General features: G+C 35.9%; 2 protein-coding genes and 1 long non-coding RNA gene across 6 annotated transcripts; 2 read left to right on the plus strand and 1 right to left on the minus strand.

Annotated features, from left to right (window-relative positions):
- The first annotated feature begins 17 nt into the window (after positions 1 to 17).
- LOC149616704 (uncharacterized) lies at positions 18 to 2,803 on the plus strand. 2 transcript variants are annotated; one of them, XM_089857153.1, is made up of 6 exons: positions 18 to 238; positions 310 to 1,622; positions 1,910 to 1,944; positions 2,277 to 2,379; positions 2,488 to 2,600; positions 2,669 to 2,803. In XM_089857153.1, exons 2-6 carry the CDS (start codon positions 1,406 to 1,408, stop codon positions 2,726 to 2,728), a joined length of 528 nt encoding a protein of 175 aa, XP_089713279.1. In that variant the 5' UTR covers positions 18 to 238; positions 310 to 1,405; the 3' UTR covers positions 2,729 to 2,803. The 2 variants fall into 2 exon arrangements, with proteins under 2 accessions (XP_089713279.1, XP_089713278.1); XM_089857152.1 differs by having other exon boundaries at positions 18 to 1,622.
- Positions 2,804 to 12,708: 9,905 nt separating this feature from the next.
- LOC149616705 (uncharacterized) lies at positions 12,709 to 15,760 on the plus strand. 3 transcript variants are annotated; one of them, XR_016375937.1, is made up of 5 exons: positions 12,709 to 13,822; positions 13,882 to 14,061; positions 14,120 to 14,191; positions 14,254 to 14,357; positions 14,432 to 15,760. It is a non-coding gene; the product is annotated as an uncharacterized LOC149616705 (long non-coding RNA). The 3 variants fall into 3 exon arrangements; XR_016375939.1 differs by having other exon boundaries at positions 12,709 to 13,634; XR_016375938.1 differs by having other exon boundaries at positions 12,709 to 13,594.
- LOC149616706 (uncharacterized) lies at positions 15,760 to 25,457 on the minus strand. Its single transcript, XM_089856775.1, has 4 exons — positions 25,341 to 25,457; positions 25,092 to 25,170; positions 24,895 to 24,996; positions 15,760 to 16,212 (listed from the first exon to the last, which is right to left on the minus strand). Exons 2-4 carry the CDS (start codon positions 25,162 to 25,164, stop codon positions 16,040 to 16,042), a joined length of 348 nt encoding a protein of 115 aa, XP_089712901.1. The 5' UTR covers positions 25,165 to 25,170; positions 25,341 to 25,457; the 3' UTR covers positions 15,760 to 16,039.
- Positions 25,458 to 25,702: the final 245 nt, after the last annotated feature.

Raw genomic sequence — 25,702 nt, forward strand, 5'->3', positions numbered from 1 at the left:
GGGATCTCAGAATCGGACAGTGGGTCTTCGCTATCGGACACTGGGATCCCAGAATCGGACAGTGGGTCTTCGTTATCGGACATTGGGATCTGCATCGGACAATGGTTCCTCAATTGGGACACCAATTTTTTTAACAATAAAAGACCCGTGAAAATTGTTACTTCTCTGACACTTCTGGACCCATTCTGAACATCACTAACCGCTTTAAGCATTAAATATTTACAATCCCTCTCTTATTGTAAGCCTACGTTAAATATTTGTCTTTAAAACGTGTTTGAAAGCTGTCCGATAATAGGTTTTCTCCATTAGATACGATTCGCGTTTTATTTATTGGCGAAAAACGTGGCGTAAGTTTTGAAGTTCATGGTGCGCGATCGGCTTGCAGTGCATGAACTAAAGATCTCCATGGGATACAATTGCTTTTTTAAAGGGGGTTTTAACGCTGACGATATTTCATAAAGTGCAAGCCTTATTGTTCTTGGCGGAATAAAATTACTTTATCAAACTACTTTCGATATTAAGTGTAATGTGTATATCCATTTTAAAGGTGATAAAATATTTTAGACAATACCTCGATAAAAGCAATTTGAATTTTCCATCATTGAGAATTCTCAATAGCCCATTGTCATAGTTACTCGCCTCATAACGATCATTTTATAATAAAATCGATATCATCCCCGATAATTGCAGAAATGATTAAGATAGATCAGTTTGATTTACTTGAAATCATTATTGGCTTCGTATCACTCGTGTTACCGTGGCTATAGGCCAATCTTAACGAATGTTTTCCAAAGTTGATTTGCAGCTATTAGATAATCAAATTGTGTAGACGCAAAATTATAGATGAACCCCCTCCCCCGTTTTTCCGTGTATACCATGACCATATTTCCACGCATTATGATCATGATGATAGTATTTATTAACATTTTCACGCTAAAGATAATTTTTAACGTAACGATATTCATTGCAAATATCGGTTCAATTAACAAATAGGATATGAAACTTGAGAGATTAACATTCCCACCTCGATGTACGATATGTAGGATTTATCAGCGAATTTGTCACTCGTCAGTAATATAGTATTGTTTTCTTAGTACACGCAATTAATCTTTCAAATCCTAGAGAAACTTAAACATTTCCGCAATTATAACCGATGCTATCGATTTTATTATAAAGTGATCGTTATGAGGAGAGTCGCAATGGCAATGGGCAATTGAGAATTCTCAATGAGGGAAAATTCAAATTTATTATATCGAGGTATTGTCTAAAATATTTTATCACCTTTAAAATGGATAGAGAAAAGAGATTACACTTAATATCGAAAGTAATTTGATTCCGTCATGAACAATAAGGCCATTATGAAAATTGGACTTTTTGAAACCCCCTTTAAAAGCAATTGTATCCCATGGAGATCTTTAGTTCATGCACTGCAAGCCGATCGCGCACCATGAACTTCAAAACTTACGCCACGTTCTTCGCCATCATCGTGCTTACTGTGGTAGAGGAGACTCACCAAAGTAAATCAGAAGTGCAGCCGTGCAAACCAGCGAACGGAACTCCGTATTCCACTGAAGAAATGAAAGTAGCCTCGGACTTGTACGAATTATTTTGCGAATACGGCAGTAAGTTAAAACTAACATACTCAGATCAACTATAGTTAGCAGCTAGCAAGAGACCTTAGGCAAAAACTGATAAATTTCTGTGTCAAGTCCATTACTATTCAATATTTTAGAAATGATTTTAAATCACTTTCAAATTAAATTAGTTTCATCAAGGGAAAATAAACGAAGAAAATGGGTTTGGGAATAAGGGGGATCATTCGAGGATAAATTGACCCGTCTCTTCCATCAAAAGGGCGATAATTGCTTATTAATTATTTTTAATTATTTCTCATTCTATTTAATAATAGACCACTGCCTTGAGGAATTGAAAGTGTATACCGAAGTAAGTAATGTTAGCCGTGGAGTAGGGCTGTCTAAAATCATGGATATGTATAAATACTACGTATTATGGATTCCCACCTCTTGGCTTCCACAAGGCCAGAGTTTACCATTCAATCAAAAAAACCATTCTTATCCATTAAAGCCATTATGTAGTCTTATCTAAGGGAGCGGTAGCCATTAACTTCGTAATTAAAAAGTGCTTTGACATTTCAAATGACATTGATGTACAATCCTAATCTCTAGAGTGCTTATAAGATCCTTGATTTGGGTTTCAGTTACGTATCATTAAACCAAATATGATGATCATTTACAAATATTCATTTTTTTCAAAAGAAATGGGTGGAAAAGGACATAGAAAATAATTGCCTTGGAAATGCGGATGTGGTTAACTATTACCATGGCCTTTGCGCAAATTACGCTGTAATCACGGAGGCAAGTTGAATATTATTTAAAATATTGGAGCACTCAACAAAAACATATTGTAGTTGACTAATAATGAATAGCGCGAATTTCTTCTTCGTGGACTTTTCACGTAAATAGGCAGGGGTGAAAAAGTACGATCCATTAACATGTTGTGTTGCCGAAGCAATGCGCCAACTACCAGAAAAAGGCCAGGGTAAACAAGATAAAGACTATGTAATCAAAGACTTGAATGAGGTAATTAAATATTGCTCCGATTTACTTTTATATGGAGAAATATTCGTAAAATGTAATCACTCTTTCAGTATTGCCCTAAAAGAAAAAGTCGTCGGAACTTTCTGGGGCAACTTGAAACTCAAGGATGAGGTCAATACTCGAATGTAATGTATTTAACTCGAAGAAATTAAAATTAAATAAAATACGCATTTGAAAACTATGAGCCGTTTTGTTTTCAATAATTAAGGATAATAACTTATTTGGGATACGCTATCAAAAATTTCATAAAAAAAGTATAACGTTGACTATTATTTGAGAAATGTTTTAATTATCTAATTAATGTAAAACAATTAGACTACATCATTTAACTGAATTTAAAAACAAGAATGGGGTTTCGTTTTCGGCTGCGGTGTTAAATAAATTAAGGGAATGTTTGTTCTTTGGGCGATTTTGAGTCGAAAATGTTCCATGACATTTTTCCGTCCGGGCCAAATATTTTTGAAACGTCGTAAGTTGCGTTTCAATTAATATTTTATAAGAAAATTAGAAGTAATTTTACAAAAAATTTAAAACTCCACTATTATGAAATGAATTGTTAGGCTAATAGGTGACAATGGGAAATTCATTCTTAAGATTATCTGAAATTCATATTACATCCAAAATGCCGTATTGTCTAAAATATTTTATCACCTTTTGTGTCGATGAAAAAAAACAACAAGAAAATAAGACTATATTACGTGACATAATGGAGAACAATTGACATGTTAGTAGTCATTAGCTTCAGACGCAGTTTGCTATATACTGACTGAAGTTACCAAACAACTCAACCATTCACCTCTACAGCAAACTCCGACTGTATGTGAAGTTTCAAAAGAGTAATAATCGATTCACGTAAAGTTAAATTTTCAAAAATATTCACGAATATCAACGATCGTAGGCGAGATAAATTTTTCAAAGAGCGAGGATGATTAACTACAGTTACAACTTCTGATTATTCTACTTCTGTCACAATAATATACACACTCTAACGTAAAACATGGAAATAGTTTATAATTTTTTGGAAAAGTTACGAAATTGCGTTTCAATTTGTTTATTTGTGCTTGAAATTATGGATTGCCGGTAGTTAAAATTTGAAATATAAATTTGTATTTATTTCATTTTTATAGCACTATTGTAAATATATATTTTATCAAGTTTTATGTCGACGAAAAAACATTACCACCTATAAGACAATATTGCGTATTAATTGATCGAGAACAATTAGTACGGCGCATTATTTAGTCATTAGGCGGTCATTATTATCCACAGATAGCTCCGGAAATAAACCACGCATCGTTTCCGGAGTTCCTTTAATCTCAGTTTTTTTCGACAAAACGACAATACAATCATTTAGCCAGTGATCCCTCTTTCTCTACTGATCGCTTGAACGAATATCCGTGTAAGAGCATAGAGATACAAGAGGAACAGTTGAGAGTCATTTTTGTGACGGTTTTAAGGCATTCGCCCCTTCGCATGTGTGATGGGGTGAAAGACTGATGGCGCCCCCCAGCGACGAGCGAAGGAGTTATTAATAAGGAGTAGTGGCACTCTATGTTAACTCCCTATAGGGCATAATAAGTCAAACCCTCGGAGATGTCATTACTCCATTTTATACGGAAAAAAATTTTCCGCGATTCGCGGAGACGAGCTAAGAGCGGAAAAACGTATTTTATAAATTTTACACCTGTAAAATCTTTTAAAAAACACTTTTAACTTGTATTTCTACTTACTTTCGAGGAAATACCACCGTTTTCTGAAGGTAAGAGTCTTTTTTTATACATTTATTAGTAATAAAAATATTTAAGGCGAGCTAAGCCTTGGTCATGGCCATAATGTAGAAGTAGATTTGGAAATGGAGTAATGGCATCTCCGAGGGTTTGACTTATTATGCCATATAGGGAGTTAACATAGAGTGCCACTACTCCTTATTAATAACTCCTTCGCTCGTCGATAGGGGGCGCCACCAGTCATTCACCCTATCACACATGCGAAGGAGGAGAAGCGAAAAATCCCTCACAAAAACGTTCAAGGACCGCTTTCCCCAATAGTTTGTCTAGGCCTTAATAGTGTTATAATGTCCATTGAGTTCAGAACATATATCCTTCTAGAGTTCTATTTGGATATCCGCTTTTCGCGCTCGCGCGACCATCGTTTTTGAAATTATGGGACGGACGGATAACTTTATCATTAGGTGGTGGCGCCATCTATTTCACTTAAAAATACATATTTGTTACTATGGCGTCTGCTATAATTTCTTAATATAGATAGGAAATGTTTAGAAACCGCTATGATAATGGAAGTAAATTGCTAGATTCGAGTAAAAACAGAGAAGGAACTGCATTAACCGATAGTATATGTATTTTTGAGCTTTCGTGATAGTCAACTTGACAAAAATTATCAACGCAAATGTTTTTTTTTGGAGTCCATTCAATTCCATTAATGGCCTGACACCATTGTTTTGGTAATTCCGAATTTTTTGTAGGGAATCTTAATGGTACAGTTCAAAAAGGGTTGAACTATCTAAATATTTATTAATTTTCTATACGCGCCGAGGATTGAGAGGTTAACTAACACGCAGCGCCTCTAGCGGACTGAATTGAAAACTCTTGGCGGGAAGTTCGCGAATGGTAGATTGGCAGTTTAAAAATGGCAAGCACTAAAATTATAAAATACGTCGGATTGTTAGCATTAGAAGGTTTCCAAAATTATTTTAGGGATTCTACTCGTCGAAAAGTCTAAAATCAAATTATACAAAAACGTCTTTGTTTGGACCAAGACCGAAAAAACCAACGATATGAGTGAGGTTTATCAATTGACTGAAGTTCAGATATTGAATTTTTTCTTTAAGTATTTTTAGTAGTTTAATCCTTAATCACTATTTAATTCAATCAACTGATCTTGCTGTTAATCGATCTATTCCCTCTAAATTTATTCAAAAAATGCATATCTCCGCTTTTTCAAGAACAATTCCATTTTCCGAAAACATTTTATCATGAAATTAATTATTTTGAAGGGAGTACGTTTAGAGGGATCAATAATTAATATTTGAAATATTCTACTGAATTTCTAAGAAGAGCACCCATACACTGCAAGCACGGATGACTGCAAAATTTTATATCATAACTCGTTTAGAGTGAAGTGATTTATGTATTAATTCCGCTGAGAAATTTTTCTTTTTATGGAATCTTTACACTAACCTTTGGTTATTTTTATGCTTATAAAATATTTTTCCCGTCCATGAAAGGAGAGTTACCTACTAAATGGTACCACATGGGACAAAATTTGTTCCTTTTCCTTTGATAAACAACATTATTTTATTAGTCCGAGCAAAATAAACTACTCTTAATCATATTTTATCGAATATCAGTCTTCTCAACAAATTGTAACAGTTGAAATAACATTTTGTGGTGCAAACTTGAAAATTTCTCAAGCCACTAACATTTAAAACAATGTCCGTCAAGGTGCTTACAAGTTAAGGAACATCGATACGAAATCCCTTCAAAATAATTAATTTCATGATAAAATGTTTTCGGAAAATGGAATTGTTCTTGAAAAAGCGGAGATATGCATTTTTTGAATAAATTTAGAGGGAATAGATCGATTAACAGCAAGATCAGTTGATTGAATTAAATAGTGATTAAGGATTAAACTACTAAAAATACTTAAAGAAAAAATTCAATATCTGAACTTCAGTCAATTGATAAACCTCACTCATATCGTTGGTTTTTTCGGTCTTGGTCCAAACAAAGACGTTTTTGTATAATATCTGTAACTTCAGTCTTAAGGCAGTAGTCAACTCTTAACAGGCTGTCTTAACTGCCAAGCGAAAACACTTTTTGTCATCTTTTTTTTTTTTTTTTTTTTTTCCACCTACTAACACTAGTGCTTAGCCGTTAGGCCTTGAGCACCAGGAAGAATTGAGCGGGAGACCCTACGCGGCCCAGCACTGACGGGGGCCGCTAGGTCGTATGTGTATAAGCAGGGAAGGAAATGAGGTTTACTTGGGAGGTGACGGAAGGTGGAATTGGGGTAAGTCACCTCCGGCGGACACGGGACAGTCGGCACCTATAGGGTAAGATCGCCGACATGTGTCGTATTCCCTCAAACTTTGCCGCCCAGAAGCTTGGCTTACAGGAGTGCGCCACACTCCCGGCTTTTTGTCATCTTTCCAGAAGTATTTTAAAGTGTAAAACCTAGGGTTATGAACATAGGATATGTTTCTAGCATGAAACGAAGCAGACTATATCAAATGCCAAAACAGAGCTGGAAATCAGCTTTTTTTATAATATTAAAGGACGAAAGACGCGATAAAGAGTATAATATTACACAGACTTACCCAAATTCAACTTAAGCCTTGGCCAAAACGAACGTCGAAAAATTACTTCAAACGATATTACAACCTCTATTAACTGTAATTATTTACCTGAATTACTTTTTTAGACGAAAATTGGACCTGATAAAAACAATTTTGGTTTTTAAGGGCGTTAAAGTTCATTAGAAAATCCAAATAAAGGTGTTAAAGCTCCGATGAAATATCAAAAAATTAATTACCGTTGCCTTACTGTCGTCTGCTATGAAATAAACTTTCTTACTGTCGTCTGCTATGAAATAGGGAATCCGAGGCATAATTAATTAGTTAAATTACAAAAATTAGACTTCATTTATTTAAAAACTAAACAGGTAAGTTTCTCATTTAGTAAATGCTTGTTAATTTGAAAGTATTCCGAAAACTAACTTCGCTGTAGTTTTTCCGTATCGCCTATGACAATTTCCCTAAAAAACCGGGTAAAATGTAATGCTTTTTCTATGGGACGCTAACCCTAAAAAGGTGATTTTTTCGTTTAGCATTACAAACGGGTATCAAGTCATATCTACAAGGGCCTACCGGCCCTGTAGAATAAAAACTAAACACATTAGGTATTTACATTTTTAAAATAAGAGGTATTTGTAAACCAAACTAAGTTAATACCGTAGTCTCTGGATAGTGTAACAGGGAAACTTCTGTAACTAAGCAAGTTTTTGATATTACCATCTATTTAAGTGTTCAAATTAATTAAATATGTTCATATTGTAATTTAATTAAATTAACTTGCAAGTGAGGTTAACTGTACTTATATACATCTTGTAGGAGTTTTGTACATTTAATTTGGGTGTTGGGATTAGATAAGATAAAGTCTAAAAACTTACTTTTTCTCTCTAAGCGCGTTAATTCATTCATTTTACCAAAGTTTCATTGCGCCGGACCAAAATTTGACGCTACCAACTTTGCCCTCTACTGGCAGATGCTTCACTTTGGAATCCATTGATTCATTAGACGTCACTCGTGCCTTGGCGCGTTTAAAGACTGGTTCTGCTTGTGGACCTGATGGCATCACTCCTAGACTTCTCCAGGCGATGGCGCCGGCTATAATCGACCCCTTGGTGCAATTTTACAATAAATCTCTTTCATTATCGGCTCTTCCTTCGGGTTGGAAGCTAGCGAACGTTGTTCCGGTTTTTAAAGGATCAGGAAAACGAAATAATATTTCGAACTATCGTCCAATATCTCTTACATCGGTAATTGGGAAGATCTTGGAGGCAATAATAGCGGAGAAACTGAGCAGTTTTCTTGAAGAGAACAATTTAATTCCTGCTTCCCAGTTTGGATTCAGGCAGGGACGATCTTGCACGCAACAACTTTTGCAATCCTTTCACAACTGGGCCTCCACGTTGGATGAACGTAACCCACCAGACATACACGTTGTGTCTTTTGACTGGTCAAAAGCTTTCGATTCAGTGTGCCACAAGAGATTGATTTTCAAGCTGCAGAAGGCTGGGGTATCTGGTGTGGTTCTTTGCTGGCTTCAAGATTTTCTGGCTAACCGCTCTCAGCGTGTCATCTACCGTGGCGAATTTAGTCAGTGTCGCCCGGTCCTCTCTGGGGTTCCACAGGGTTCAATTCTTGGACCTCTGTTGCTGGGCCGCGTAGGGTCTCCCGCTCAATTCTTCCTGGTGCTCAAGGCCTAACGGCTAAGCACTAGTGTTAGTAGGTGGAAAAAAAAAAAAAAGATGACAAAAAGTGTTTTCGCTTGGCAGTTAAGACAGCCTGTTAAGAGTTGACTACTGCCTTAAGACTGAAGGTACAGATATTATACAAAAACGTCTTTGTTTGGACCAAGACCGAAAAAACCAACGATATGAGTGAGGTTTATCAATTGACTGAAGTTCAGATATTGAATTTTTTCTTTAAGTATTTTTAGTAGTTTAATCCTTAATCACTATTTAATTCAATCAACTGATCTTGCTGTTAATCGATCTATTCCCTCTAAATTTATTCAAAAAATGCATATCTCCGCTTTTTCAAAAACAATTCCATTTTCCGAAAACATTTTATCATGAAATTAATTATTTTGAAGGGATTTCGTATCGATGTTCCTTAACTTGTAAGCACCTTGACGGACATTGTTTTAAATGTTAGTGGCTTGAGAAATTTTCAAGTTTGCACCACAAAATGTTTTTTCAACTGTTACAATTTGTTGAGAAGACTGATATTCGATAAAATATGATTAAGAGTAGTTTATTTTGCTCGGACTAATAAAATAATGTTGTTTATCAAAGGAAAAGGAACAAATTTTGTCCCATGTGGTACCATTTAGTAGGTAACTCTCCTTTCATGGACGGGAAAAATATTTTATAAGCATAAAAATAACCAAAGGTTAGTGTAAAGATTCCATAAAAAGAAAAATTTCTCAGCGGAATTAATACATAAATCACTTCACTCTAAACGAGTTATGATATAAAATTTTGCAGTCATCCGTGCTTGCAGTGTATGGGTGCTCTTCTTAGAAATTCAGTAGAATATTTCAAATATTAATTATTGATCCCTCTAAACGTACTCCCTTCAAAATAATTAATTTCATGATAAAATGTTTTCGGAAAATGGAATTGTTCTTGAAAAAGCGGAGATATGCATTTTTTGAATAAATTTAGAGGGAATAGATCGATTAACAGCAAGATCAGTTGATTGAATTAAATAGTGATTAAGGATTAAACTACTAAAAATACTTAAAGAAAAAATTCAATATCTGAACTTCAGTCAATTGATAAACCTCACTCATATCGTTGGTTTTTTCGGTCTTGGTCCAAACAAAGACGTTTTTGTATAATTTGATTTTAGACTTTTCGACTAGTAGAATCCCTAAAATAATTTTGGAAACCTTCTAATGCTAACAATCCGACGTATTTTATAATTTTAGTGCTTGCCATTTTTAAACTGCCAATCTACCATTCGCGAACTTCCCGCCAAGAGTTTTCAATTCAGTCCGCTAGAGGCGCTGCGTGTTAGTTAACCTCTCAATCCTCGGCGCGTATAGAAAATTAATAAATATTTAGATAGTTCAACCCTTTTTGAACTGTACCATTAAGATTCCCTACAAAAAATTCGGAATTACCAAAACAATGGTGTCAGGCCATTAATGGAATTGAATGGACTCCAAAAAAAAACATTTGCGTTGATAATTTTTGTCAAGTTGACTATCACGAAAGCTCAAAAATACATATACTATCGGTTAATGCAGTTCCTTCTCTGTTTTTACTCGAATCTAGCAATTTACTTCCATTATCATAGCGGTTTCTAAACATTTCCTATCTATATTAAGAAATTATAGCAGACGCCATAGTAACAAATATGTATTTTTAAGTGAAATAGATGGCGCCACCACCTAATGATAAAGTTATCCGTCCGTCCCATAATTTCAAAAACGATGGTCGCGCGAGCGCGAAAAGCGGATATCCAAATAGAACTCTAGAAGGATATATGTTCTGAACTCAATGGACATTATAACACTATTAAGGCCTAGACAAACTATTGGGGAAAGCGGTCCTTGAACGTTTTTGTGAGGGATTTTTCGCTTCTCCTCCTTCGCATGTGTGATAGGGTGAATGACTGGTGGCGCCCCCTATCGACGAGCGAAGGAGTTATTAATAAGGAGTAGTGGCACTCTATGTTAACTCCCTATATGGCATAATAAGTCAAACCCTCGGAGATGCCATTACTCCATTTCCAAATCTACTTCTACATTATGGCCATGACCAAGGCTTAGCTCGCCTTAAATATTTTTATTACTAATAAATGTATAAAAAAAAGACTCTTACCTTCAGAAAACGGTGGTATTTCCTCGAAAGTAAGTAGAAATACAAGTTAAAAGTGTTTTTTAAAAGATTTTACAGGTGTAAAATTTATAAAATACGTTTTTCCGCTCTTAGCTCGTCTCCGCGAATCGCGGAAAATTTTTTTCCGTATAAAATGGAGTAATGGCATCTCCGAGCGTTTGACTTATTATGCCCTATAGGGAGTTAACATAGAGTGCCACTACTCCTTATTAATAACTCCTTCGCTCGTCGCTGGGGGGCGCCACCAGTCTTTCACCCCATCACACATGCGAAGGGGCGAATGCCTTAAAACCGTCACAAAAATGACTCTCAACTGTTCCTCTTGTATCTCTATGCTCTTACACGGATATTCGTTCAAGCGATCAGTAGAGAAAGAGGGATCACTGGCTAAATGATTGTATTGTCGTTTTGTCGAAAAAAACTGAGATTAAAGGAACTCCGGAAACGATGCGTGGTTTATTTCCGGAGCTATCTGTGGATAATAATGACCGCCTAATGACTAAATAATGCGCCGTACAAATTGTTCTCGATCAATTAATACGCAATATTGTCTTATAGGTGGTAATGTTTTTTCGTCGACATAAAACTTGATAAAATATATATTTACAATAGTGCTATAAAAATGAAATAAATACAAATTTATATTTCAAATTTTAACTACCGGCAATCCATAACTTCAAGCACAAATAAACAAATTGAAACGCAATTTCGTAACTTTCCAAAAAATTATAAACTATTTCCATGTTTTACGTTAGAGTGTGTATATTATTGTGACAGAAGTAGAATAATCGGAAGTTGTAACTTTGAAAAATTTATCTCGCCTACTATCGTTGATATTCGTGAATATTTTTGAAAATTTAACTTTACGTGAATCGATTATTACTCTTTTGAAACTTCACATACAGTCGGAGTTTGCTGTAGAGGTGAATGGTTGAGTTGTTTGGTAACTTCAGTCAGTATATAGCAAACTGCGTCTGAAGCTAATGACTACTAACATGTCAATTGTTCTCCATTATGTCACGTAATATAGTCTTATTTTCTTGTTGTTTTTTTTCATCGACACAAAAGGTGATAAAATATTTTAGACAATACGGCATTTTAGATGTAATATGAATTTCAGATAATCTTAAGAATGAATTTCCCATTGTCACCTATTAGCCTAACAATTCATTTCATAATAGTGGAGTTTTAAAATTTTTGTAAAATTACTTCTAATTTTCTTATAAAATATTAATTGAAACGCAACTTACGACGTTTCAAAAATATTTGGCCCGGACGGAAAAATGTCATGGAACATTTTCGACTCAAAATCGCCCAAAGAACAAACATTCCCTTAATTTATTTAACACCGCAGCCGAAAACGAAACCCCATTCTTGTTTTTAAATTCAGTTAAATGATGTAGTCTAATTGTTTTACATTAATTAGATAATTAAAACATTTCTCAAATAATAGTCAACGTTATACTTTTTTTATGAAATTTTTGATAGCGTATCCCAAATAAGTTATTATCCTTAATTATTGAAAACAAAACGGCTCATAGTTTTCAAATGCGTATTTTATTTAATTTTAATTTCTTCGAGTTAAATACATTACATTCGAGTATTGACCTCATCCTTGAGTTTCAAGTTGCCCCAGAAAGTTCCGACGACTTTTTCTTTTAGGGCAATACTGAAAGAGTGATTACATTTTACGAATATTTCTCCATATAAAAGTAAATCGGAGCAATATTTAATCAACAAAAACTCTAGAAATAAATATATTAGAACTCAATGATAATGTCTATGTGTAAGAGCTATTCTAGATCTATAAATGGAACACCGACACGCGTATTTCTGTGTCGTTTAGCCACTCAAAAAAAAAAAAAAAACCAAAAGGATTAAAAAATCAGCCCAAAAATGAAAAATCAAATATTTGTATAACTTTCTTTTTAAAATTTTCGTCCAATTAATTTTAGATCGTTAATAGCGAATTCCATGGAACTGATTCGCGCTCTCGGAGTACCCTGAAAAGTTTTTTTTTTTGTTTCATAGGTAAGTCGAGATCACCTCTAACTCGGATCATAGCCCACTCGATCAGTTTAACGCGTGATCGAGTGGGCTATACTCGGATTCACAAATCACATGATCACATCTTCCATAGTTCGCTTGCGAAATGCGAACTCGACTTACTCGAGTCGGAAATTCGGAACCGATTTCTATTAAAAGATAGATCAGTATGTCAGTACGGAATACGGATCGCTTGGTAAATCAAAATCAGCATAAACACTTTGGCGGGAATAAAACCAATGTTAAAACCGGTCCGGAAATTATGCGTATTTCTCTTCAAGATCTAACTGAGAAGTTCGATCATGACGAAATAAAGAAAACGCAAGCGATTTCAGATTCAAATAGCAGACTCCAATAGAACTGCTGTAATATTTCTTATGTCCAGCTCTTTGTTACTTTCGTTGCTATGGAAACATAACAAACAAAAATGTTTGTAGCAGACCGACGAGCGACGACATTGAAGTGGCTAAGCAGACAGCTTTTACCAAGGTCTATTGAAACAGGCTAATTGAATCGTTGAGACAATAATCAAAAGATAAGATATAATAAAATGGACTAAGTTCATTTAGGTGATGACGTGACCACTCCGTTTTTAGTATGTTTATAATTCTATAAGAGCATTTCACCAGCAATATCCGGGGAAGCCCCCCTAGTTACTTCGACGATTCGTAGTCCCTTTTTTGTGTCCGAGCCTGTGTTAAGTCAACTTGGATTTTTCAACTCCAATTTCAAAATGTGAAGTGGAACCCTGTGGTTGTGTGAGACATGGATTCCATTGTGTTCGTATTTTAATAACCTCTATTATTATTGGTACACATGGTAAATAACAAATTTGTGAATAGAAGACCATGACTACCTAAAAATAAATAACAGAAACACACGCAATATAGACTAGTGGCACCCCATGTTATTTCCCCATAGAGCTTAATACAATCGAATTCTCTCGTGTAAAATATTAAATAGGGACTTGGCAATTCAGGCTTAACTCCGCCCCCAGCGCCATTATGGTATGTTTTTTTAACAGAATGAAATCTATATAAGCCCCTCCTCCTGGTATGTTTTTTAGCACTAGTGGAAGGTAGCCTGACGTTACATGACGTAGTACTGCCAAGTCCCTATTTAGCTACAATAACTTTGCACTTGTGCTGTTCACATGGCGCCTATTGATTGGAACGAAATTGACAAATGCAATCTTCAGGACATAAATGATGATTTAGCCGAAAGTTTCTACAAAAAACTAATTAATGTAAGTATACCTAATTAGAATATAAATTGTTGTTTTTAATTAACCCATATTATTAAAGTTTAACCCATTAAACGAAGATGATCCCAAAAGACTGCATAAGCTCTTTCTGGTGTCAAAAGCAGTTTTGCAGGTATAAATTCTTTAAGAAAACAAACTTTAGGTTAAAATAAAATAAATCACATCGGGTTCAAGCTCAAAGGGTTGCAAGCGGAGGTTGCGATGGAAGAATTGGAACAAATGGCCAAGAATCAAGGAAGATATATCTATGCACAGTGTTAGGCATATACCTTGGCAAGGTAAGGGTTTAATTCAAATTTTATGCAAAGACCTATGAAAATCCTATAATCTAGTCACTCCCTGAATATTAAAGATTGATTATCATCAAAATCTAAAAATGCAGCATGAATTACTTATTTGGAAATGCTTAAAATTGCAATGAGTCTGTGAGATTCACTAACTTAAGCAGCCGACGCAATCGCGAGATCAGAGAATGTATTCCTACGCTCTACGCGCCGCGGCCCCATTTTTTGTAACTTTGTTTACGACCGTATAAGTGCGCGGGGACATTCGCGGTACGAGGATGTATCGGCAAAAGTTCGCCTTTGTACACTTTCCTCCCGTAGGGAGGTTCTTATATTACTTTTGATATTAGTAATTGGAAGCATGTTTTTATCTACAATATTAAAGAAGTTACGAGCAATTAAGTTAAATCCGTAATGGATGGCACTACGCGTTAGGCTTTCCCGCGAGGCACTGACTGGGGAGTATCTCTATTGGACGAAAACATCAGGTGGTCCTAGGCGACGCATCCAATAGAGGTACTCCAGAGTCAGTGCTTCACGGAGAACCCTAAGTCGTGGTGTCCATCTTAATTGCTCGTAACTTCTTTAATAATGTAGATAGAAACATGATTCCAATTGATAATATCAGAAGGGGATTATATACTTCTGATAATATTTATTATTTTATACGCTTTTTCAATTAAAAAAGGAAAAAAAAACTTCTAGACCCCCACCCCATAAGTGTCCCTTTAATTTAGTAAAAAATATTTCTTGAAAAAAAAAATTATAATAAAAAAAAATACATTTGGAGAATTTATTATAAGAAGTAATAAAGTTGCTATGGTAGGCCTAACCGAAACCAATTTTAAAATTCTCAATTTCAGAAAAGTTTTGCAGTAAATGGCATGAAATAATCGGTTCTTGAGGTTAATATTGAACTAAGGTTAAAATTGCGAAAATGCACGGCACATTTAAATTTTAGTTTTCAAAAATCAAAGTTAATATTGAAAACTTTTATCTTTATATTAAATCTCGTGAAGTTTTAATGTTCAATAATGAAATTTTGGAATTTAAACCTCAATTTTACGATTTTTTTCTTGAAAATATTTTCATTTAATATAGAAAGATGCGTTCTAAAGGGGCTAGAGAAATCCTCCCCCCGTTTCTTAAGTTTAGCCGCGCTTCAGGGTTGCCAATCATTTGTTATTAGGTTTGGGACTGAATTGAATCAGAATACTTCAGGCTTAATTCATTTTATTTGGGACAAAAGTAGATTAACTTTTTGGTTTAGAGTTACTAGGTTTTTGCTGTTAGCCCGATCTTTCTACCAGTTGTTCAAAGCTGAGAGAGCGCGCTAGTTTTACTAGGGTTGGCGCATGCGTACACTGAGGGTAGTTGTGAGCGGTAGAAAGGAGAGCTTGGTATCACCTGTACAATATAGTATTGTACCTCTAGTTCAAATAATGATGCAGATTTAATTTGAAAATATTCTTATTAAAATCTGTATTATTTCGATATATTTACTATGATAAAAATTAAAATAAATTTATTATTATTATTAGGGACTTTTATTATAGTATTTAATTTTATTGAAACGCTAGGGATATCTGTTGTATTTATGTATTTATTTATTTATTTGTTTGTTTATTTATAAGAGAAAACAAAGTAAAGGGTTATAATGTACTCGGTTCTAAAGTTCATTTCATGTTCCAACCGATATTGGTATTAGGTGAGCATTGACATGTACCGCAAGTGTCCAATTCAGGGTAACAAGTCCCTGGATTGGCCGAAGTGCAGGTGACCATTCCATCGCCACATGCAGGGAAAGTAGGGACGCATTGGTCATCTATTGGGAGGCTTGTATCACATGCTAAAATAAATAAATGGGTAAATTAATTAGTATTTAAATAAATAAGTGGGTAAATAAATATATAAATAGAAATGAATTGGTAAATAAATATATAAATAGAAATAAATGGGTAAATAAATAAATAAATAGAAATAAATGGGTAAATAAATAAATAAATAAATAAATAAATAGAAATAAATGGGTAAATAAATAAATAGAAATAAATGGGTAAATAAATAAATATAAATAAATAAATAAATAAATAAATAAATAAATAAATAAATAAATAAATAAATAAATAAATAAATAAATAAATAAATAAATAAATAAATAGAAATAAATAAATAAATAAATAAATAAATAGAAATAAATGGGTAAATAAATAAGTTAGTTCAGATTAAGTTCCAACGGAAAATATTTCTTAATTAATAAAACCAAGTATTTTACTTACTTATTGGATAATTAACGAGTTCACGATTAATCTGCGAAGACACTATTACAATTAAAACATTAATTAATATTAATTTAACTGCAATCATATTTAAGTTGATATATTTCTGCTTAATCGAACCGTCTACCAAAAATGCAGATCAAAATCTAAATTTTCCATTTAGTTATTTGAGCTTTATATACATAGAAAAAAGATATATTATTGAAATGACAATTAAAAATTATTTCCTGGCATTAAAAGTCGTGAAATAACAGGTAGAGTTTGACCTTTATCAATAGTGTCAACCGATATTGGGAATTTGTATAAAATGACATTGAATATGAGTTCGCCTTGAATTAAAATTAGCATCAAAATAAATATTTAAGATAATCATAAATTATCTATAGTAAATACAATACAAAACAAAGCAAACAAGACGTCACAGAGTTGTAAGGACAATCTTTCTATTTTTAGGTATAAGAAAGTCTAGGTATTGATCTATAGCAAAACAAATTACATCCTAAACTAGTACTAATTAACAAACAAATGTTACCAGTACCCTGTGGTCTCCACAAATTAAATTGAACGTTTTCTCTGTAGGTAGCGGTCAATGTTACGGACAACTCCGTCCAAATACAAAAACACAAAAGGTAATTTCCCGCCCTTACAATCACGTGATGCTCCCAGCTACAAGCAATTAGGTTACTAGAAAGTTTGAATTAGGCTTAACAATCTTCTTCTTAAAGTGTTAGTGCCACGTTTTTTGAAGTGGCTAATTTTCGTTTTAAAACATCAATTGGGTTATAATAACAGTAGCTCCAAAGTAAAAAGTCTCATAGAAATTTATTCATTTTGTAATATGAAAAAGAAAATTGATATTTCACATACCTCATTAAGACGGAATAAATTAATCAAAAATGTCTTGATTAGAATCAAGACCAAAAAGTATCGATAAGACTGAGGTTATCACTTGTCTGAATGATCAGATATTAATTTTTCTTTTTAATTGAAACTTAAATGCATGCTTAAGAAAAAGCAACGTTCCATTACCATTTCCGTTGAAATAAATTATTTTACTGGTAATCAATTTCAAAAATTTACTTATCTCGGCTTTTCGACCACAATTCCATTCCCCGAAAACATTTTATCATTACATTAATTACATTTGGGAGAGTACGTGTATGGGTTTGCGTTTTAAAAGGTTCCTAAAGACGTTACATCCCCATTCGTGACTGGCACGCTTCGCAGTGGAACATTTTAATTATTCTTAAACCAATGGCGCCAAATCCAATAGGGACAGTAAGATTTTTACTCGCGGTTTTGCAAAATGATGTAATATCAAGTGTACTTTAGTAAACCGTCGCATTGTTCTTTCTCATAGCTCAGGGCATGATCAGTGTTACTGCCCAATTTCTCTCTCTAGTTTCTAACAATGGTTAGAGACTATTTGATATGGCACGGCACAACATTACATACATTTTAAAATTCTGAGTAGCACAAAAGGAAAAAGAATCCATTTTTTTATATTTTGGTTTGAAATAAATAAACTCATGATAGTAGTTATGACGAACAGAAAGTCAAGGGAATGGCACCGGTAATGAGCAGCAGAAAGGGTGGAAAGGTTGCTTCAAGTTAGCAGAGGGACATAGTAGTGAAAATAGTAATCTTGAATTTTGTTCATTCAAACCTTATTATATCATGAAAAATTCAAGTGAGGAGGCGGCACTACCTAGAAAGATTGATTTTGGCAGATAACAGCGAAAAAATTATGTTCTACACACATTGGGACTATGGGAGAGTTTCAGGGCCGCAGGTCGCACATGATGAAATTTCAACTCCAGATTACATCAATTCTATCTGGTCGTACTAGTCGCAGGTTAAGCTATAGTTTGCTCAGGTCAAGTTAGTCTCGAAAGGGTTATATAGTGCTTGCAACTTTTAAAAGGTTGTTATCATGGCTAACAGACCGCTATTACAGTTTTTTATTCTTTAATAGACAATTTTGGCACGTTATCTCTCAAAACTAATTAATGTAATGATAAAATGTTTTCGGGGAATGGAATTGTGGTCGAAAAGCCGAGATAAGTAAATTTTTGAAATTGATTACCAGAAAAATAATTTATTTCAACGGAAAACGGTAATGGAACGTTGTTTTTTCTTAAGCATGCATTTAAGTTTCAATTAAAAAGAAAAATTAATATCTGATCATTCAGACAAGTGATAACCTCAGTCTTATCGATACTTTTTAGGTCTTGATTCTAATCAAGACATTTTTGATTAATATCTGTTCCTTCAGTCTTCATTTTAATTAAGAATGTTAAGAAACGGTTTTACGTTTTCAAATTCTGCACTAAGCAGAAACATATATAAAGGGGACCATAACTTTAGCTCAATCAGATATTTATTTATAATGATACTTCAAAAATAAAACGTATATCATTAAAAGTTTGTATTCTTATTGTTATTAGAATAATACATTTTTTGCAATCATTTATTGAAACGCGAGGCGCCCCCTTAAAAAATTTCAGAAATAGGACCAAATTGACAATTTTAGAAAATTTTTAAAAATGCTGATTTATGTCCGTTTAACATTTAGCTCAAAATTGTCATAAGTCTAAAATGAAATTCGGATATCCTTAAAACTTCACAAAGACGATCCGAGATTGTCAATTTCAAACTTTTTTGTAGCATAAACTAGCGTCTTTTTGATTTTAAGCTTAAAATCTTAAACAAAATATAGTCAGGGCTACCCTAAAAGTTCACAAAGATGATCCAAGATTGTTAATGCGCCTAAAAAGTGCCATCTTCAAAATATGTAGCCGGGGAAAAGAGAGCGTGATCGAGTGGGCTATGCTAGTGGTTGGAAGTCGCGGGGGTTGGGACAGGGATAAGGGAGTTGAGATGGATTGGAAATGATGATGGGCGACCTGCGGCACCGTATCTCTCCCAATGTACCTCGCGCACGCCCCTACTCTTCGGTAGGCGATTGCTAAGTGCTGCCGTGTAGCCCCATTTTATTTGTATGAGAACTAGCTTCTATTTTTAAGATAGAGGGAGAGCCCTTTACAATTTCGTCCAGTACGCTGAGGATGCTGGGAGGACTATGGTGCCGTAGGTGGGGGTACACAGGCAACGCTATAGGTATGGGGGTTTCCACTCCATTCCTCTCTCCTTCAAGGTTGGGACTCCAGGCATAGCCGACTCCATCACGCACTCGACAACGCAAAGCAACTCGCGCCAGCGTGGGAAATAAGGCCGTGACACAGGGCAAATGACCAGTTTAAAAATTGTCTGGTCCAGTTCAAAATTAAATCGGAGAGGGGGTCAGTGGTCCACGAGACTACTAACAAAGTTCAAGGGTAACCAGACCCCACACATTAAAATTCTAATATTTTAATTCTCCACTTCTTTAGTTTAGCAGACGACGTGCTCTGGTCAATGGTCATGGACCAGTTTATTTATTCCAAGTCAGGAAAATCGCTGGCCTAATCTCCAGTTTAAAAAATCCTTATTTGGTCACGGTCCAGAAAACTCACGTAAACGCGACGCGAATGACAAAAACTACGTATTTTCCGACTGAGGAGAGGCGAAATAGCTTAGCCTTTTTTTTTACGTCCCCCCTTGTATTTTGAAAGTGGGACTGGGACTATGGCGCGCGAATACTTAGGCATCTTATACCTTCTCCCTAGTAAACTAGATATCGCTTCTTGGTAAAGCTTTATATAACTAAAACCATAAGTTTATATGATATGTTCCATAACAAGGTTCATACAACTTTTGGAAAACAAATTTCCCTCAGATTTCCAGGCTTTTCCCCATATACTTCCCTGAGTTTTCCAGGTTTTTCCCGTATATGGGGTATCCTATGGAACAAATGTTAACGAAGGAGGGAAGGAGCGATTGGACTATTACATAGTCAAAGGATATCCCCGTATCTCTAATATAATCGGAGTTACGAGCTTGCAAAATTTAGTGTAATGTTAATCCTTCGGAGGAGGCAAAGTATCTACAAGTACCCGGGGCTAGTACGTACAAGTACCTACAAGCACCCACAAGTACCTTTAAACACCCACAAGCACCCACAAGTACCCACAAGCACCCACAAGTACCTACAAGCACCCACAAGTACCTACAAGCACCCACAAGTACCTAAAAACACCCACAAGCACCCACAAGAACCCACAAGTACCTACAAGCACCCACAAGTACCCACAAGCACCTACAAGTACCCACAAGAACCAACAAGCACCCACAAGCACCTACAAGTACCCACAAGCACCTACACGCACCCGGGCAAAGCACCTACCCACAAGCACCTACAAGCACCCGGGCAATGCACCTACCCAAAAGTACCCACAAGTACCTACAAGCACCCACAAGTACCCACAAGCACCCACAAGCACCCACAAGTACCTACTAGTACCCACAAGTACCCACAAGCACCCACAAGCACCCACAAGTACCTACTAGTACCCACAAGTACCTACAAGCACCCACAAGTATCTACAAGCACCCACAAGTACCTACAAGCACCCACAAGTACTACAAGCACCCACAAGTACCTACAAATACCCAAAATACCCACAAGCACCCAGAAGTACCTACAAGCACCCACAAGTATACCTACAAGTACTGGGGGCAAGCACCCACAAGTACCCGGGGCAAGCCCCCACAAGTACCCGGGACAAGCCCCCACAAGTACCTGGGCCAAGCCCCCACAAGTACCCAGGGCAAGCACCCACAAGTACCCGGGGCAAGAACCCACAAGTACCCGGGGCAAGAACCCACAAGTACCCGGGCCAAACCCCCACAAGTACCCGGGGCAAGCACCCACAAGTACCCGGGGCAAGAACCCACAAGTACCCGGGCCAAGCCCCCACAAGTACCCGGGGCAAGCACCCACAAGTACCCGGGGCAAGCACCCACAAGTACCTACAAGCACCCACAAGTACCTACAAGCACTCACAAGTACCCACAAGTACCTACAAGTACTTAAAAACACCCACAAGTACCTACAAGTACCTACAAGTACCTACAAACAACCACAAGTACCTACAAACAACCACAAGTACCTACAAACAACCACAAGTACCTACAAGCACCCACAAGTACCCGGGGCGAGCACCCACAAGTACCCGGGGCAAGCACCCACAAGTACCTACAAGCACTCACAAGTACCCACAAGTACCTACAAGTACCCACAAGTACCTACAAGTACTTAAAAACACCCACAAGTACCTACAAACAACCACAAGTACCTACAAGCACCCACAAGTACCTACAAGCACCCACAAGTACCTACAAGCACCCACAATTACCTACAAGCACCCAAAATTACCTACAAACACCCACAAGCACCAACAAACACCCACAAGTACCTACAAGTACTCGGGGCAAGCACCCACAAGTACCCGGGGCAAGCACCCACAAGTACCCGGGCCAAGCACCCACAAGTACCTACAAGCACCCACAAGTACCCACAAGTACCTACAAGCACCCACAAGTACCTACAAGCACCCACAAGTACCTACAAGCACCCACAAGTACCTACAAGCACCCACAAGTACCCACAAGAACCCACAAGTACCCACAAGTACCTACAAGTACCTACAAGCACCCACAAGTACCCACAAGTACCCACAAGTACCTACAAGTACCTACAAGCACCCACAAGTACCCACAAGTACCCACAAGTACCTACAAGCACCCACAAGCACCTACAAGTACCCACAAGCACCCACAAGTACCCATAAGCACCTAAAAGTACCCACAAGCACCAACAAGCACCTACAAGTACCGACAAGCACCCACAAGTACCTACAAGCACCCACAAGGTAATCAAGTTTAAATAGCTTTAACCTAAGCAGAGAAAAGATAAAATGTCCATTAAGCTAGATTTTTGTTCTAAGAATTTGACTATAACCGCGGTAAAACGACCTAACTCGCTTCATACACTACATAACTCATGCTAAAAAGTCGCAGGTTCCATAGTTTCAGGGTAAACCACGTAAGTCGGAGCATGTAATTAAAACTATGAAAAACAGTACTTAAACTTATTTTTTCTTAATGAAAAAAAATAGGCGCCAACTATGGTTATGGGGCTTTCAATTAAGACCGTTTTCCAATCTATCTGACGTATAGTTATTTTTGTAAGGGTATGGACAAAATTTGTAACTTTGGAAAATTTCCCATGTTATTTCTATGGGAAATTTCCAGTTTTTCGTCAAAATCTGTGATTAATTTTATGGAAATGAAAACCACCCTTAGCAACTTTATTTTTTATAAAATAAACTAATTGATGGATCTTTTTGAAATTTTAAACATATATTTAGGGCACGAATTGTAGTTCTGTGGAATTTTTTCAAAACAGTTAATACAATACCAAAAAAATTACATCCAAACAAAAAACCCTCCTTATACATTAAAAGCAGTATGAAGTCTTATCTAAGAGAGCTACCGCTCTCATAGAATTAAAAATATACCCCTGGTGACGTCATAAGAGGTTGACCAGCGCGAGACAGGTTTCATTAGGAGAGCTAAGCCTAGTTTTAAACATCGCGCGCGCGTCAAATTCGATCACTTTGAAAGCGCCACCTATCAATAAAAAATAGGACTTGCGGAGTCGCGCGTGCCGCGTGCTCACGCGTGCTCGAATCGTGACGTCACCAGGGGTATATGGAGTACCGCGAAATTTAACTGTCAAAATAGTTTGGAAAAATTCTGCGAGTAGGTTCCGAAAGCTGGGGTTTTAATAATATTTGAAAAATTATAATACATTTTATAAATAGATATTCTGAATCAGAAAGATTTGATCTTTCAGATGGGAATAAAACCTTTTAGTTTTAAAAATAGCGATTTTTGGTGACTCTAACACTTTAAGCTACAATAAATTAAATCTGTTGGAGACATGAACGTTTAAAGATAAGTTTTCAAAATAGGCTTAAGTAGCAATCTCCTTCCTTAAAGCACAATGGATGGATATCAGTTGTAGACATGAATGGTTAAAAATAAGTTTTCAAGTTAGGCTTAGGAATCTCGTTGTGGCACAATGGATGAAATCAGTTTGTGGACATGAAGTTTTCAAGTTAGGCTTAGGAATCTCCTTGTGGCACAAAGGATGAAATCAGTTTGTGGACATGAAGTTTTCAAATTAGGCTTAACAACTTTTATCCCCCTTGCTCAATCCGGTATCGAATATTACGGAATTCCCTAATCTGATTGGAAGATTAGTAAATAGACTTGTAATATTGACCTAAATAGGCCAATCACGGGCACTATCGATCGGATTCCATCTCGGATAACCTCTCTCAAGGCCTAAGGAACCTCACTCAGTCATACCAGCGTTTTAAGCTATTCAACAAGGAAACCTCCGTTCCTACCCCGCTCCAAACTTAACTTGATATTAACGAGGTCTATGATTTGATAAAGTCAACCTAACTTGTTAGCGTGTTTAAGCCGGGGACGTATGGCGGTAACATCTGGCACTTGTTGAATGTTCGCGCTCTCGTGAAGTAGAACGAGCTAGCTCTTTTGTTTTTGCGCGCGCTTTCTGGTCTACTTAAACGGGGGTTCCGAATAGTTTTTCTACGGTATTTGACAAGGTGTCTTTGCATTGGACTGGAAAAGGGGAACGGTGGAACGTTAATCTCATATGAAACTCCAGCGCCCCGATCCGGGAGGAAACTGCGTAATAAGTTTAGGCGAAAATTCCCAAACCTCTATTTCTTTTTGCTATAATATTAGGCCTAACATTTAAGCCTAAAAAGCAAAAGTAAATGTATACTGTACTCTTGTTTAGGGGTAGTTTTCAAAAGACGAGGCGAAGTTAAGTGAACTTTAGGGATAAGAGACTATTTTAAGCATACAGCGATTGATTGATTGAACGTAATTATTGAGATTAACAATCTTAATCTTTATTCTTGAACATATTAAACATCAAGATAAACACTTTAATCAACATAAGCATCTGCCAGATTGGGAGCAATGAGCAAGTGCTCCATCGGGACATTTACAAGAATATGGCATACTGAGATTACTATTATCAGTTTTTTTGCAGTCTGTAAAATAAAGGTAACACTTTAAGGAAAAGGTGGCGTGGCTCAGTGTCATCTGCTGAGATATTTAAGGGTTAAGACAGTATATTAAATAACAAAAATGTTAATTAAGAGAGGGGCTTCGAAAATACCATGGATAATAGATAAGTTTGGGTGACTCATTTTCGGCGAAGAAGAGGGAATTGTCTATAAATACAGAATTTGCAGTAATTGAATTACCGTTTTCGCAGTTGCATGTTCCATCCGGTTCGCAAGTTCCCATTATAGTAGAAGCGTATCCACCATCACGACAGTAACAATCATCATCTTTCTTGTCGCATTCTTTAACAAAATGAGGTGATTTCAAAATCGAAATGAAAATAATTTGCTTTTTTTCTGTTAAAACTGGAAGTCAGAAACTCTTTAACAGAACTTACTATCTCCATGCTCGGCCATTGAAATGACGACGCAACAAGCCAATAAGAAACAAACAAGGTTTCCTCGAGACATGGTTTTCTTTAAGCATAAAATTAGATAAAGGAAAGACTAATTTAACTTTGTTAAAGTGTCCAATATTGTCCCCAATTGCAAATAATTTTAAGAATAATTTTTAAAAAACAAATTATGAAGAAGTGCTCGTTGTCGAATGAAAAATTTTAAAAGTTAAAAATTCAAAGTTTTCTTACCAAAGTTGAAGAGCGTAGAGTTTGGAGCTGACTTTCGAGTTCTCCGGGAGAGTTTATGATGATTTGACAAAAGAAACATGGTCTTTTATTCACTGTTTTGCTGACGAAGCAATTACAGTTGATGAATATATGTATTAAATGTGCACGCAAATTCAAAACAATAAGACAATATGAAAAAAAACGAGAACGTTCAAAATTTTGAAATCCTCGTCATCTATCTTCTTTATTACAAATTCATTCAAAATCACCCATGAATATGTACATCCAACTTTGATTCAAATATTATATAGAAATATAGCGTAGTCTTTAGTGAGAGACTGGGACGAGGTTTTGTTATTCTGAATTCATGCTCTTATACGAGT

Source organism: Phalangium opilio, unplaced genomic scaffold (assembly GCF_054372755.1).
Source record: "Phalangium opilio isolate 3A_F unplaced genomic scaffold, DU_Popi_V2 ptg000217l_1, whole genome shotgun sequence".
Lineage (NCBI taxonomy): Eukaryota > Metazoa > Arthropoda > Arachnida > Opiliones > Phalangiidae > Phalangium > Phalangium opilio.

What these genes read in the sequence shown, in the direction of transcription:
- LOC149616704 (XM_089857152.1), top strand. Translation starts at nt 1,406, where the DNA reads ATGGAGATCTTTAGTTCATGCACTGCAAGCCGATCGCGCACCATGAAC. An exon ending in ATTATTTTGCGAATACGGCA is followed by an intron (nt 1,623 to 1,909) that starts GTAAGTTAAAAC and finishes ATTTAATAATAG; the next exon opens with ACCACTGCCTTGAGGAATTG. An exon ending in TAATCAAAGACTTGAATGAG is followed by an intron (nt 2,601 to 2,668) that starts GTAATTAAATAT and finishes TCACTCTTTCAG; the next exon opens with TATTGCCCTAAAAGAAAAAG.
- LOC149616706 (XM_089856775.1), bottom strand. Translation starts at nt 25,164, where the DNA reads ATGTCTCGAGGAAACCTTGTTTGTTTCTTATTGGCTTGTTGCGTCGTC. An exon ending in AATGGCCGAGCATGGAGATA is followed by an intron (nt 24,997 to 25,091) that starts GTAAGTTCTGTT and finishes ATTTTGTTAAAG; the next exon opens with AATGCGACAAGAAAGATGAT. An exon ending in AACATGCAACTGCGAAAACG is followed by an intron (nt 16,213 to 24,894) that starts GTAATTCAATTA and finishes TATTTATTTTAG; the next exon opens with CATGTGATACAAGCCTCCCA.